The sequence below is a fragment of the Cnephaeus nilssonii genome, assembly GCF_951640355.1.
Source record: "Cnephaeus nilssonii genome assembly, chromosome: 22".
NCBI classification, from domain to species: domain Eukaryota; kingdom Metazoa; phylum Chordata; class Mammalia; order Chiroptera; family Vespertilionidae; genus Cnephaeus; species Cnephaeus nilssonii.
In genome coordinates, this window is record NC_137093.1 from 9424142 (window position 1) to 9439347 (window position 15206).

Below are 15206 nucleotides of genomic sequence, written 5' to 3' on the forward strand. Positions count from 1 at the left end.
TATGTATGCATACACACGTTTTCATATACATAGACTTTATAGCCCAGCAGTCCCATGCTTGCATATTTACTCAAGAAAAAGGAGTGCTTGCCCAGCTGGTGTGGCTCAGTGGTTGAGCGTTGACCTATGAACCAAGAGGTTCAATTCCTGGTCAGGACACAAGCCCAGGTTTCAGGCTCAATCCCCAGTAGGGAGATTGCAGGAGGCAGCCGATCAATGATTATCTCTTATTATTGATGTTTCTATCTCTCTCCCTCTCCCTTCCTCTCTGAAATCAATAAAAGAAAATGTATATTTTAAAAAGGAGTCGCAAATTTACAAAAACACATGCAGGGAATACCCATAGTCACATAATTCATAATAGCTCCAGTTTGGAAATGACCCAAATGCCCGCCAGTAGTAGAATGGGTAAATGTGAGGTAGAGTAATACAATGGAATATTACAAAACAATGAAAAACGACAACCACATGCCCCAACATGGACAAATCTCTCAGACATAATGTTGAACAGAAGACAGCAGACACAACGTACATACAGTCAGATTCCATTCATAGCAAGTTGAAAAGCAAGCAAAACGAACGTGTGGTGACAGCTATTAGGATAGTGGGCTGTTTGGGGGAGTCTTAACTGGGAGTGGGCTTGAGGCCACTTCCTGGGTTTTGCTTAAAACATATAAAATGCACCGAGCTGTAGACTTCAGATTGTTGTACTTTACTGGATTGCAAGTTATTGTGACCCAATAGGACATGGATGCCAGCCAGAGGTAATGCAAGATGAAACGTACCTGTCGATACCAGTCCTTTACCAGGAGGATCAAATCCTTCAGCTTCCTGGGATGGTTGTTAAAGAAGTTCTGCTGGAGTTTTGTGAAGCAGACTGAGAATTCGCCGGGGCTGGCTCTTGCCTTGTCCAAGGCTCTTTTGAGGTCTCGATAGGTCGAGGGGCTGGGCTTGCCACTTAAGTCTGGCAGGAAAGAGAAAAGGGACTTTGAAGGTTGGGTGTGGTTTGATAGCAAAGTGCTTCCTCTGTCAGAGGCCAGGTGTGTTTGCTTAAAAGGTGAGGGGTGGCTTGCCCTGCTGGATGATAAAAATGAAGTCTAAAATGACCATCATGCAAATGCTATGGCGCTGGCTGAAGACAAGACCAGTGAGACCAAACAGAGGAAAGGAGAAACGAGTATAAATGAAAAAGAAGGAGTTCCAAATAAATAGGGAAAAGATGGTTTCTTTGAAAAATGGCATTGGCCTACCCTGGAAGAAAATAAAGTTTATATATCACATACAATATATTCCGCTATTGAGCCCATCCCGTGAATGCTTCAGCTCAGAGTCAAGGGTACAGGCACCTTGAGGAGGCAGGTGCAGGCAGGTGCAGGCAGGTGAAGGCAGAGCCCTGGAGGCTGGGGTGGATGCCAGTTGGCAGGTGCACTCCCCACAGCACTGAACCCGTAAAGTAGGGTGATGCAGGGCAGCGGCTCTGAGACTGGGGTGCCAATCAGAATCCTGCTGCACAGATAATATGAACACAGGCACAGGAGCCTCCTGTGTCAACGAGGCAGATGAGTGGATTAAAAAACTGTGGTACATCTACACAATGGAATACTACGCTGCTATAAAAAAGGAGGAGCTTTTACCATTTGCAACAGCATGGATGGAATTGGAGAGCATTGCCCTAAGTGAAATAAGCCAGCCGGAGAAAGATAAATATTACATGATCTCACTCATATGTGGGATATAATGATCAACATAATTTGATGAACAAGAATAGATCCAGAGACAAATGGTAGGGGAAAGGGGGGGGTTAGAGAGCAACCAAAGGACTTGTATGCATGCATCTTAGCATAACCAATGAACACAGACACTGGGGCGGTGGGGGCTTGCCCGGGTGTAGAGGTGTTCTCTCTTTCCCGCATCCAGCATGGAAAAGGAACAGGTCCAGTTCTTGAGTAGAGGAGCTAGGGATTAAGAAATAAAAGAAAGAAAGAAAGAAAAGAAAGAAAAGAAAGGAAGGAAGGAAGGAAGGAAGGAAGGAAGGAAGGAAGGAAGGAAGAAAGAAAGAAAGAAAGAAAGAAAGAAAGAAAGAAAGAAAGAAAGGGAGGAAGGAAGGAAGAAAGAAAGAAAGATGCAGAAATAGATTTAAAGCTGGGAGCCGGGTGGGACGCTGCCTTCTTCTGATGGAGGGACAGGACCCCGAGCCCACGCAGCGCATTTATTTTATACCCCCAAATACCAGGAAGTATCACCAAAACTTAGGGTCAAAGGAGGTTATTTGCATTCTTGAGTAGGCCCGAGCATTCCTGGTGCTTGACTGGATTTACATATCTAGACCCGCTCCCGACACCTGGACAAAGGTAGAAGCCAGTACTGAGTAACACTTTCCGCCTTCTCGGGGAATGTGTATCCGAGACGCGTCTCTGTCAGGTGCCTCGGACTCAGCTGACAACAATTTAAAGAATGTCCATATGCCTTCCCAGGGGGCCCTCTGCACCCGGGGTGGGAATGGCTTGTGGGGGGAGGGTCACGAGGGGAAAAGGAGACATACGTAAAACTTTAGACAATAAATAAATTTTAAAAAAAGTCAATGAGGAGCCCCAACTGGTTTGGCTCAGTGGATAGAGCGTCAGCCTGCGGACCAAAGGGTCCCAGGTTCGATTCTGGTCAAGGGCACGTACCTTGGTTGCAGGCTCCTCCCCAGCCCAGGCCCTGGTCAGGGCTTGTGCAGGAGGCAAGCAATCGATGTGTTTCTCTCACATCCACGTTTCTCTCTGTCTCTCCCCCTCCCTTCCACTCTCCCTAAAAATCAATGGAAAAATATCCTCGGGTGGGGATTAGCAACAACAACAACAAAAAGTCAATGAGGAGACGGGGAGAAGTCCTAGAGAAGAGAGAAAGCCAGGGCAGGAGCGACGTCCTCTGTGGAAGGCCTCCACGTCGGAAAGCACCAAAGGTATCCGCCCACCCTCCCTCGCTTTGACTTTGCTCTCTCAACACACCCCTCAAGACCCATACCCACCCCCCCACGCCCCGGAAGGCTCACCCAGAGCATCGAAGGCGGGCAGCACGTCGAACGTGACGCTCTGCTGTTTTGTGGACAGCCGGATGGTGAGGCCACCGCTGGGCCTCTGGATCTCCATCTTGGCTGTCAGCTTCCTTTCGAGCTGACAAGCTCCCAGGCGCTGCCAGATTTTGCTGAGGATTTCATGTCGCCGTTCCTTCTGATCCTGGAAGTTTTCAAGGTCGCTGACGAAGAGGACAAGGGTGCCATCGGAGTTGCCCCTTAGGACCGTTTTCCGGCCGTAGGAGCCACCCTGCCAGCCACAGAGAAGCAGGGGTGAGAGTCCGGACCCTTTGGGGGTCCCGGCCCCCCCCAGGGGGCAACAGTGCTACTTCACTTGGGAAAAAGCCCCACATGTCACCACAGTCATCAAGTTGAGGCAGGCATCCATTGGTCCACCCAAAGGCCAGGGTGCCACAGCAATGCTCTTCCTGCTACCCCAATCTGGAGGACACCCCAACGGATAAATGCGGTGTGTCCATGCAGTGGAATACCATCCCGCAGTGACAGGACAAACACCACCTGCCCACACGACAGGCATTGCATGAGCAGGGTGGGTCCGAGAGACCATACACGAAAGCCACACAGGGCGTGGGTGCTTGGCCACCTTCCGTGGAGACGAAGTTAAAATACCGGCAAAATGACCTCCGCGGTCAGGAGGCGGGAGGGCGCTGCCCTGGGTGAGGGCGGGGACAGGACAGGGCGTGCAGGGGCCCTCGGGGGCTGGGAATGTTTTGCTCCTCCAGCCGGGTGTAGGTTACACATCTCCATTGTGTGCGGCAATCCGAACAGGCTGCACACTTAGCTCTGTGCATTTATCTCTTTGTATGTTTATTTTGATTAGAACAAGTTAATTAATATTGAGAGGCAGGGTGGTGCTATTAAATAACGCCCAGCTATTAAATAACTTCCCTGTGCCTCTGTTTCCTCCTCTGGGCCAAGGCAGGAGACACCAGTATCCGAGTGTCTTTACTGCCGGGGCTAGTGTGCGTGTGTGCGTGTGTGCGTGCATGTGTGTGTGTGTGTGTGTGTGTAATGGCTGAGGCCAGGTAGCACTGTGGCTGCAGAGAAGCGAGTCTCCAGCGCCGGAGAGCATGGGGTTGGCACCCTAGGGTCCTGGCACCTTCCCAGCACCCTTCCCTCCCCAAAGGCCCAGAATCATTAGCCTCAGCCCTGGGGTTTGTGCCCATAGCACCAACCATTTCTAACTGATGAGCGCTCCCAACCCCCTCTCGCTGGAAAAGCCACCGAGAAACTTTCGGGCAGTTTCACCGAAGTCCTGTAGCCTCAGTTTACTGCTCTGTAAATGGGTACGATAGAACAGTAACAGGGGGTAATCACAGCCAATTTACTGAACACTAACCATGTACCAGGCCTTGTACTAAGAACATTATATGCTCAAGCCTCATGACACTTTCAGATGGGTGCTATTCCTCTCCCATTTTATAGATTCGGAGACTGAAGCACAGAGAGGTTAAGCAACCTACCGCGGGTCACACAGGAATAAGGGGCAGAGCGGACTTCAGAGTCTGTGCTCCTAAACTCTAAACTATATCCCATCCTCTCACCGAGGGTGGGGGGGACAGGATGATGTCTGGTGCACCCAGGGCCTGGCACACAGTAGGTGCTCAGCACCAAGTCACTCTGACTTCCGATCACCAGGAGCCCCGACCCCAGCCCCCCCACTCACTCTGGCCACGTCTGTCACCATGGGAGGCGCCGTGGCTCCCTGCAGGGTGGCGCAGATGCTGTCCACGGCCTCATCGATCTGTTTCTGACAGTCTTCCGTCGGCCTCAGCGAGGTCTGGACGTACTCATCCAGGTCCTGAGCAGGTACCGAGTACACCGTTTCTGGGCCGGCGCCGAACAGCAAGTTGCCCATTGCTGCTGCTGGCTCCCGGGGTGACGGCGCAGCACTGCAGAGCAGGAGGCACAGGGGAGAGAGGATCTCTGGGCTGAGAGCTTGGAAGCGGGCAAGAGCCAGGAAAGCGAAACTCACGGCATTCTCGGCCGACTTCCTCAATCCAGAGTTCTGCCCGCCCCTCGGCTCTGGTGACCAGCTGCTCCCGAGGAGGCGTCCTCAGGGAGTAACTCGCGGCTGCTGGAGCTGGATACGTGCTAGACCTGTGCCCCTGAGCACGCCGCCTGCCTCTTGGAGCCTCGACTTCCCCCTTTGTGAAATGGGGACAGCAGTGGTGTCTCTCTTATTGGGCGAATGCAAGGATAAAATAGTACCTGCCAAGTGCTCAGGGCGGGGCAGGTCGCCACTGCTATAGACGTGTTTGCTAAGCAAATAAAACTGTATAGCGGCAGAGTTCTTCCTTAAGCCCCTTTCCCCTTCTTCCTGTTCCCAGGGGCCTGAGACGTCAGACTCCATGAGAGCGACTCAGGGAGGTGACAGACTAGCTCAGGGACACTCAGCGACATGAGGGCTGAGCTGGGCTCAGCGTGGTCGGGGGGTGGGAGCTTCCGCGTGCCCAGTTCCGCAGCATCCACGGAAGCCGGCACGGCCTCATCAGCCACTTGCCCCTCCCAGAAAAGACGGAAACAAGCTCAGAAGCACACCGGTTGGAGGGGAGACAGGTGTGCAACTCCTGCCCAGAGCCGTGAAAACGAAACTCCCAGAGGCTGCCTCAGAAGCAAACACCCCCAAGGGGTGGGTTCTTCACCCCCATGGCAGCCCCTCTCTGCCATGAGGATTGATTTCATACATCAACTTGGCTGGGCTGAGGTACCCAAATATTTGGTTCAAAAACATTATTCTAGATCTTTCTGGGAAGGTACTTTAAAGATGAGACTAACGTTTAGACCAGTGGACTTTGAATAAAGCCGACTACTCTCTAGTATGTGGGTGGGCCTCGTCTAATCAGCTGAGGGCCTCTATGTAAAAAAGACGGACGCCCCTCGAGGAAGTGGGGATCCCACCAGCAGATGCCTTCAGCCTGGAGCTGCCTCAGCTCCTCCCTGGGTCTCCCTCCTGCCAGCCTGCCTTGCAGAATTTGGACTTGCCAATTAATTCCTTAAAAGAAATCTCTAGATCTACATCTATATATCCTATTGTTGTTGTTGTTGTTTGTAGAACTTTGACTGTTACACCTGTCCATTAAAGGTCCTCACTCGCCCTTATCTGACTTTCACTGTAACACTTAGAGGTCAGCTGGGCAGGGGTCATAAGGCTCCCTTTTTAGGTAAAAATGTGGAGGCTCAGAGAGGTGGGAACACTTGCCCAAGGTCACACAGCTAGTAAACAGTCTGGCTGGGTTCTCACTCCACACTACCTGATTCCAAAGCCCATGCTCTTTTTACTTTTTAAAGATTCGATTCTGAAATAATCTGAAATACTGAGGAAATGTGTGAGGTGAGTACAAAGAACTCCCTCTTCTATCCTCACCCAGAACATTTCACATTTGCCCTTATTCTGCATGCACGTCTTATCAGCAGTCTCATTACCGAGCCATTTGGGAACATGTTGCAGATATTATGCCCCTTTACTCTTCTTTGTTTAAAATCTTCGTTTTTTGTTTTGTTTTGTTTTTTTAGCAGATTTAGGTTCACAGCAAAATGGGGCAGAAGGCCCAGCGATTTCCTATGTACTCCCTGCCCCCACACAGGCACAGCCTACCGACCAAGGTGGGGCATTTGTTACAAACGATGACTCTACCTGGACCCATCCTAATCACCCAGACCCTTTCCTCTTAAATCCTCCCATACGTATCCCCTAAGAACCAGGCTGTTTCCTCTCCGCCTCCTGGGCCTCCCCTCTGGATGGACCGCACCCTCACCCACTCCACAGACATTCACGGTGCTATGCGGGGAAGGCGGTCCCGGACGCTGCCCCGGCCTGGGCATCCACTCCTCCCTGTGCTGCCCGGGGTGGGAGGACAGATGCTCACTTCTCAGACCCCCCTGAGCCAGATTCTGGCTGGAATTTAGTTTATTTTGAAGAAGAGACACAGAAGCACCCCTGCAGCCCTGGTGGCCCAGTCCCGGGAGATGTTTGTGGCTGCGGGAGTCCACGTCCCGGGGTCTGGAGCCCAGCTTTGTGGGAGAGAGGCGGTGGGCGGAGCAGCAGCAGCTTCCTCTGATTCAGCCGCGGTGGTCCAACAATGAAACGAACATCCAGGCGGCCCCAGCCTCCTGCCGCCGGTCCAGGGTTTGGATGGAGTCCCTTTCCACGTCCGATGCCGGAGTGCTTTCTGTTTTCCGTGCTGGTCCTGGACTGAGAGGGACACTGCGACTGCGCTGGAGGTCAGAGTGCCCCCTGCATGCGCCGGGTGGGTTTGCTCTGGAGGGCAGAGGCAGGCTGGCACTGTTACTAGGGCACTGGCTCACATGTAGGCTCTGGGGATGGAGGATCCCACTGGTGGCATTGTAGCAGGGCAGAAAAGAGACAGGAACTTGGCACAAATTCAGAAAGGAAGTATGGCATGGCATTAAGATGTGCAAACTGGGGAAAGGTAACCAAAAGGAGGCCTCCAATGAAAAGGCATCCGGTGAAGTGTCCAAGGACAGGGATCGCATGACATGCATGTCCCACTCCCTCTGTCTGTGTCTGTGGCAGACATAAGTAGCCGATCCCAGCATGCTGTCCTTCTAGCAGCTGAGCTCAGAAAGCTTCTCAATAGCCCAGACATGGACAGACTGTAGGTCTCTGAGCACTTCTTCCTGTATGCAGGCCAGACATTGCTAATCAATCACGGCACTCATGCCACTACTTTTTCTCTAGTGCATCCATGGCAGACATCACTAATTGATTAGGTCACTCCTCCGGGCTAGGCATCCATTCTTCAAAATCCTTTAACACATAGGGCTCTGGACAGCCACAACCAACTGAGTGTGGCCGACAAATGAGATGAAAACTCTGTCGGAAGCCAATTCCAGCATGTCATAATTGCAAGAGTTTCATCAAAAGGTTGATGGAACTTGGGGACTCAACAAGGGCTGAGTCACATATGTTATCACCTGTTGGGAATGGCTAAAGGCATTTCCCCAAACCTGAAAAGGATGATTACTTGCTGCCGGACAGCTCAGGGCATCTTAATCTACATGTTATTGCCTCCTACTGGCCAAACACCTGAACAGCCATAGGCAAATTCTTCCAATCTGACAATGGGTTTGTGTGTACTAACCCTACCCTTTGATGTGTATATCTCCCACCTTGCCTTAGAACAAATTGTGTTAATAAAAAGCAAGGGGTCCTGAGACAAGGGGGACTTAGCTCCTTTAGCTAAGTCTCGTCTGGCCCCCATAATGCCTTTCAAAATTGTTTCGTCTCTGGACTCTTATTTAATTTACGCACAGCCCTTCTCCAGATTTCTGAACCCTTCTAGATGCTGATCAGGACCACGAGCGTTAAAACTCTACCATCCCTGTGAAAAGTTCTTAGATTAGGGAAGGAGGAGCAGCCACTGGGAGGTCAGAGATGAGCGTCAGGAGGAAGGATGGGAGCTGGTGTGGATGGGTAGAGAGAAGTCGGGGAGGAGGAGGACATTCTTGGTAGGAGCAGATGCAGCTGAGACCAGAGGGTCACCAGGGTGATGAAGGAGCTGGAAACCCAGGAAGGTGCCCACCCAGGCAGGCTGCACTCCAGCGTGTAGGCCGCGGGAGGCAGGGCAGTGTCTGAGATGTGTAGTGCCCATTGGATACAAGGGGGATTCAATGGTGCTGGGTAAGCAGAGTGGGCTGCGGGGAAGAGAGAGCTGAGTGGGGGGCAAGGATGTCAGTTGGGAGGCTGGACTGAAGAGGATGGTGGATTCACTGAATCTCCCCCCGCCACCCCCTCCCCCGCCGTCTCTCACAATACACACACACACACACACACACACACACACACACACACATCTGGCATGTGACCCTGAGTCTCCCCACGTGGAGGGCTGGTGTCCATCTGTCCATCTGGCAGGACCACTGATTTTCTGGGCTTCACACAGCGGCCTGGGGAAGATGAGAGAATATGTTGGTTACCTCTAACCTTCCTAGAGAAGCTGAGACAATGGGAACAGACAGGACATGGAGGCGCAGGGGCACATCTGGGCCATGACTGGGCCCTGCCCCTTTGGGAGGAATCATGCCCCTCCCCCAACCACACTGCCCCCCAGCCAAGATGCTCCCTGCTGTACCACAGGTCTCTCACCCTCACTGGCCATGGCTGGATGGGGGTGCCATCTCTGCCTATGCAGCACAGGGAGGATGTGCAGGCTGCAGCTTCCTTGGCCAGCAGGTCCCAGCGGGCGTTGGGGCCCAGGTTGCCTGTCGGGTCTGCCGGATCCAGGATGATGGGCCTGCAATTCCCATCCAAGGTCAGTCCTCTTCCTGGCAACATCTGGGTATCTACCTGCGGGACTGCTTGAACTATTCTCCCCCTCACCCAACACTTTGCAGGAGGCAGGGGCAGGACCCAGAGACTCCTTTGTGCTCCAGGCACACACTTGAGGGCAGGATGGAGAAGAAGCTACACACGAGCCCCTTCTGCCTTCTGTATCCAGGACAGACATTACTAATCAACCACAGAGCTCAGGCCATGCTTGCCCCACCTGCATGTAAAGCAGGCATTGTTAATCGACCACAGCACTGGTTCCATCACTCTTTCCCCATCCATGGCCACTAACTGATGAGATCACTCTTTTCAGTGGAGCTCATTCACAACCTCAGGGTCTTTATCAACACATCCCTCTACGTAGCCATTACCCATGGACTGGAAATACATCACAACATTGTGAAAGCGTCTTTGTCGTCTCTGTAGCATTTCAGAGAGAGGGCAAAACCCCACAGAATGGGGCAGCTTCTGTTACCTGGTGGTTCACAGGCAGGGGGGCCAGATTTAGCAAACACATAGAGACGTTGCCCAGTTAAATTTGAGCTCCAGATAAACAATGAATACAGGTGTTTTTTTGTTTGTTTGTTTTATAAAAATTTTAAATATGTTTTTATTGATCTCAGAGAGGAAGGGAGAGGGAGAGAGAGATCAAAACATTGATGATGAGAGAGAATCATTGATCGGCTGCCTACTGCACCCCCACACTGGGGATCGAGCCCACAACCCAGGCATGTGCCCTGACTGGGAATCGAACTGTGACCTCTTGGTTCATAGGTCAATGCTCAACCACTGAGCCTCTCTGCTAGGCAAGGGTGTTGGTGTTTTTAAGCATAAGTATATCCCAATGACTACATGGGATATTCTTACACTAAAAAGCTCTTCATTGTTTATCTGAAATTCAAACTTAACGTGGAGCCTTGCATTTCACCTGCAGCCCTATTCACCGGTGACCAGGAAGCTGACTGCCGACCCCCGGCTGCTGAGGATGTACTTCTGGGAAGGAGCTCAGTCCTAGAAAGCGGGTTTCCGCCTCTGCTCTGTGCCCTCAGGAGGCGGGGAGAAAGGTGACCTTGGGTCCGGGACTCTGGGACGTGGGGGTGGGTCCGAACCTGGGCTTCCGAAGCTGCTGCTCCAGGAAATCTCTGATGGTCTGGTCCTCGCGGCCGTAGTTGACGGTCCAGTAGACACAGAGCTGGCGGTACTGGGTGACCAGCTCCAGGACAGTGCGAAAGCCCTCGGCCATGTTGAACTGGGGGTTCTGCCCGCCCTGCTCCCAGGCATACACCGTCAGGAGTTCCAGCCCGTGCTGGGGGGGCAGAGAGCCCTTCCCCTTGGGCATCTTGTTGCACTAAGAAACGAGGAGAAAACGATCAGTCCATACTGCAATGAAGAGGAGCCGGCAAACCCACCCCAAACACTGACAGAGCACCTACTACGCCAGATGCCTTCCCTTGCACTATTCCACCAACTCCTGTGATACAGCAATGCCAGCCCCATTTTACAGGTAAGAAAACTAAGGTCCCGCCACTAGGACACATCTCCACCGACCCAGGTTCTGGCCAGGGCTGGGCCTGCCTCCTCCCAGGAAAGAGCTCCATCGGCAGAGCCCAGGGCCACCGGGAGGGGTGGGGGGGGGGGGCGTCCCTGTGCCGAACCTGCCGGTACCAGTGCTTCACCAGTCGGATCAGACTCTTGAGCTTGGTGGGGCGAGAGATGACGAAGTCCCGCTGCAGCTCGGTGAAGCAGGAGGAGTACTCGCCCGGGGTGTTGTAGCTGCGGATGAGGTCCACGTAGACTTGCGACGAGGGCCTGGAGCCAGGGACCAGCTGGCCTGGAGGCAGAGAGAAGGTGACCCTCATCTCGTTTAGGTGGAACACAGACGCGGCCGGACCCAGAGCGGAACCGCTGGTGAGGATCTGACTCCCTTTTCTGCCCCCTCACACCCCACCTGCTTACCCACCATGAAGGAAGACTCCGCTCGGGGCTAACCTCTCTCTACCGACTCTCGGACCCTCACCAAGGGAGAGGCCCCTGCCGGTGACAGAATTGTAGGTGAGAGCTGGTGTCACCCCGGTGCCAGGGCACTTGAAGGCATTCCCTGGTATCCCAGCTCTCGCTCTCTGAACTAAGGAACTGAACAGATTCAGAGACATTTCTGGACCAATCTCTCCCTTGCTACTTGTTTTGCAAAATGCAGGCACCGGATACATTGAGATATGGGAGGGAGCGCAGGGGGGCGGATTTTCTCACTCTGCACACTCTGCTATCCAGACACAGAACTGAATAGATACAAAGCGATTTGAGCCGAAACCGGTTTGGCTCAGTGGATAGAGCGTCGGCCTGCGGACTCAAGGGTCCCAGGTTCGATTCCGGTCAAGGGCATGTACCTTGGTTGCGGGCACATCCCCAGTAGGGGGTGTGCAGGAGGCAGCTGATCGATGTTTCTAACTCTCTATCCCTCTCTCTTCCTCTCTGTAAAAAATCAATAAAATATATATTTTTAAAAAAAGATGTTTAAAAAAAAAAAAGCGATTTGAGTCTGTTTTGTTGAGGGATTTCCCCCGCTCTGTGCCTGGAAGTGTGCTGGGCACAGAGTAGGTGCACTTATGGATTGGACTGATCGAATGGGTCTGTGGCAGGTGGGGGAGGTGGCGCGCAAATATTCGAAGCTGGGGATGCACTGAGACACTTCGATGAAGACGCTGGAGCTCAAGGTAGAGGAGTCCCCAGTCGAGGTCACCCAGCATGTTGGTGGAACTAGAAGCCACTCGGGTCCTTTTCTCCAGACTCTTTGCAGGGAAGTGGTGATAGACACACCCCCCGACAACGCCTGCGAGTAGGCGCCCAACCTCGACCACCGCCCCGGCGGCCCCGCCTCCGCATTTCCCTTCTCGGGACCATGCCCGGCCCCTCACCGAGGGCATCGAAGGCGGGCAGCACGTCGAAGTCCACGCTCTGGTCCAGCATCGTCTGGGACGCCAGCGAGAAGCTCAGCACGCGGGGATTCTCCCACTTGGGGATGTCGAACTTCACTTCGAACTGCTGCGCCCGCTTACACGCCTCCAGCTGGGCTCGGATCTCCGAGATGACCTCGGCCCGCGTGCTCCCTTGCTCGGCGAAGTGGCGGAAGCAGCTGAGGAACACCACCAGGTCGGCGTCCGAGCGGCCTCGCAGCGCCGTTCCCTTCGCGGAAGAGCCGCCCTGGGGAGGACATGGCAGGTGGCTTGAGCCCTGAAGTACTGCTGGATGTCCTCCTGCCCGAGCCGACGGGCTCCGGACTCTGAGTTAGGCACTGGCTGTGTGACCTTGGGCAAGTCACCTAACGTCTCTGTCTTAGCTCGTTAATGTGGGGTCCATATAGGGCATAGCTGTGAGGAAGAGAAACGTGCAAGACGTAAGGTGCAATCCTCCAACAAAGGCAAAATCTCCACTGACTCATGTTTGGGGGCTGGGAGGGATTGGAGACTTTTCTTTCTTTTTTTTTTTTTTAGGCCTGTGGTTGGTGATCTTTTAAAAACGACTCATTCCTGGTTCCTAGGTCCCTGAGACTGTGATTTACTAGTAATGGTCCTGGGAGGGGTCTTAGGCATCAGTATATTTTTTAAAAGCCTCTCTGTGATTCTAAGTGAAGCCACAGTTGAGAACCAGTGAGCCAGGCTGCTGTCCTCAAGTGTTCTGGAGGGGGAAGGCAAGGAACAGGGAGGGGGAGGTATATGCCTGGGTCACACAGCACGTCACCAGGCCTAGGACTCGTCACTGGCCGAGTCTACGCTGACACTCTTTCCAGAGTTGACCTATGCCTCCCGGTGACTCCAAGGTTAACCGAGGTCATATCTGCTACAGCGGATCCTGTGACTTTTTGCCTACCCCCAGCATCCCTTCCTCCTTCTGGGATCAGCACTGGGCTTTCTTTGGGGAATCACTGCTCGTCCACACTCCACCCAGGAGGTCCACATCAGGCTGACTCTACCATCTGACCCAGGCATGGCCAGCCGGCACACGGTGTCTCTCCAGCCCTAGCAATGGGTAAGGGATACATCGCAAGGCCAATGAAACTCAATTCCAAGACTTCTTTGACTTTTGAGAAAAGAGAATTCCCCTTTTTAGAAGCGATGCCAAGGACCATCCCATGGACAGGCCCCATCCAAGCAGCAGCAGGCAGAGCCCAGAGCTAGGAAGAAAAGCCGAGTCCTGATGATCCGGCATGGGCTCCTGGATCCAGCCGTGCCTGAAGGCAGTCTATCCCAGGGCCGTCCATTCACATCAGCCAACACATGCCTTTGTTGCCTCTCTCGAGCTGGCTGCCGTGAGCAACCCAGAGGAACCTCTTGGGCCTGTATGGGCCCTCCCTCGGCCATCTATCCGTGACCTTGTTCCACTTCCTCTTCTATGTCTGGCCTTGTGCTGGCTGCTGCGGAGCCCTCAGAGGTGGGTCCGGCCTGGGCTGGGCCCACACGAGGTCACCGGCCTGCAGCCCCGGGCCCACAGCTCCCTGGGAGCTCACCTTGACCACCTTGAGCACTTTGATGGGCGAGTTCTGGAAGCAGTTTTCCCTCAGGAAGGAGCAGATGGTGTCAACGGCCTTGTTCACCTGATCCAGGAACTGGCGGTTGGGCTGGAGAAACTCACTGATGAACTTGTCGAGGTCCCTGGCTGGGGTCTGGTAAAGGAGCGTGGGCTGCAGAGAGAACACAGGGAGGACCACGTGGAGAAGGGATGCCTGTGAAGGCCCAGGCCCCGCCCCTTGGCTTCCCGTGAGAACAGACGCCCATGATCTCCTGTGGCTCCTTTTCTTCTCCACTGGCTGTCAGGTTGCAGCATCAGAGGGACCAGAGTTCAAGTTCTGGTTCTACCACCACCACACAAGCCTCAGTTTCTCCATCTTTTTAAAAATATATATTTTTATTGATTTCAGAGAGGAAGGGGGGGGGGGAGAGAGAGAGAGAGAGAGAGAGACACATCAGGAGGAGAGAGAATCATCGATCAGCTGCCTCCTGCACGCCCCACACTGGGGATCAAGTCCACAACCCGGGCATGTGCCCTGACCGGGAATCGAACCGTGACCTCCTGGTTCGTAGGTCGACACTCAACCACTGAGCCACACTGGCCAGGCTTCCCCATCTTTAAATGGGGGCAAGAACGAGGCCCACGCCTCACTGGATTGCCTTGATTGTTAAGCACCGGTTATGAGATTCTGCAAAATAGCGAATGCAATGGCATTCTATCCTTTGGGGAGCTGCCCGTGGCTACTGTGGTGAGTGGGGGGTTCCCCAGAAGCAGAGCGGAGGCGGGGGTTCTTGTGCATGTGATTAACTGAGACGGGGCTGGCAGAAGGGGAGCGAGGGGAGCAGGAGCTGGTGGGGAGGCTCAGCTGGAGAAAGCTTTTCCCCCCCGAAAGCCAGAGTGGGCTCTGGAGCAGCAATTGCATCACAGAGTTGGCCCTGCCCTGCAAGTGGGTGGGCCTTTTATGCGCATGTCACCCGAGCACTGGCTGGGATGGCACAACCTGTGCCTTGGCTGTAGGCCGTCAGCAGCCAACACTCCTGGCAGCCGGGGACGGGGCACCTGCAGCGTCTTCCCCCTCCGGGACCCACCGCTTACCATCACATCCCAGGGCTGCACGGGCGTCCCGTCGGTGCTCATAAAGCAGGCCTGCGTCTCCAGGGCTGCCGCCTCCTGGGCCAACAGCTCCCAGCTGCCCAGGCCCACGTTCCAGGTGGGGTCGGCGGGGTCCAGGATCAGGGGTCTGGGAGCAGAGTGGGTGGGCAAGCAGGTGAGAATCAGTGAAGGAGCAGGGGGTGGGAGACATCGGGAAGGGGTGTGGGGTGGGGGGAG

At 53.8% G+C, this 15206-nt stretch overlaps 1 protein-coding gene across 1 annotated transcript in view; it reads right to left on the reverse strand.

The window, feature by feature from the left end:
• The window catches only part of LOC307094264 (2'-5'-oligoadenylate synthase 3-like), a 42947-nt gene that overhangs the window by 14545 nt on the left and 13196 nt on the right, over positions 1 to 15206 (reverse strand). Inside the window, exons 10-18 of the mRNA XM_079762944.1 lie at positions 14973 to 15117; positions 13876 to 14049; positions 12287 to 12572; positions 11027 to 11202; positions 10481 to 10719; positions 9189 to 9336; positions 4746 to 5135; positions 3038 to 3308; positions 786 to 964 (exon numbers count right to left, since the gene is read on the reverse strand). Of these exons, the coding sequence (XP_079619070.1) occupies positions 786 to 964; positions 3038 to 3308; positions 4746 to 5135; positions 9189 to 9336; positions 10481 to 10719; positions 11027 to 11202; positions 12287 to 12572; positions 13876 to 14049; positions 14973 to 15117 (2008 nt within the window). The remainder of the gene's footprint in view (positions 1 to 785; positions 965 to 3037; positions 3309 to 4745; positions 5136 to 9188; positions 9337 to 10480; positions 10720 to 11026; positions 11203 to 12286; positions 12573 to 13875; positions 14050 to 14972; positions 15118 to 15206) is intronic.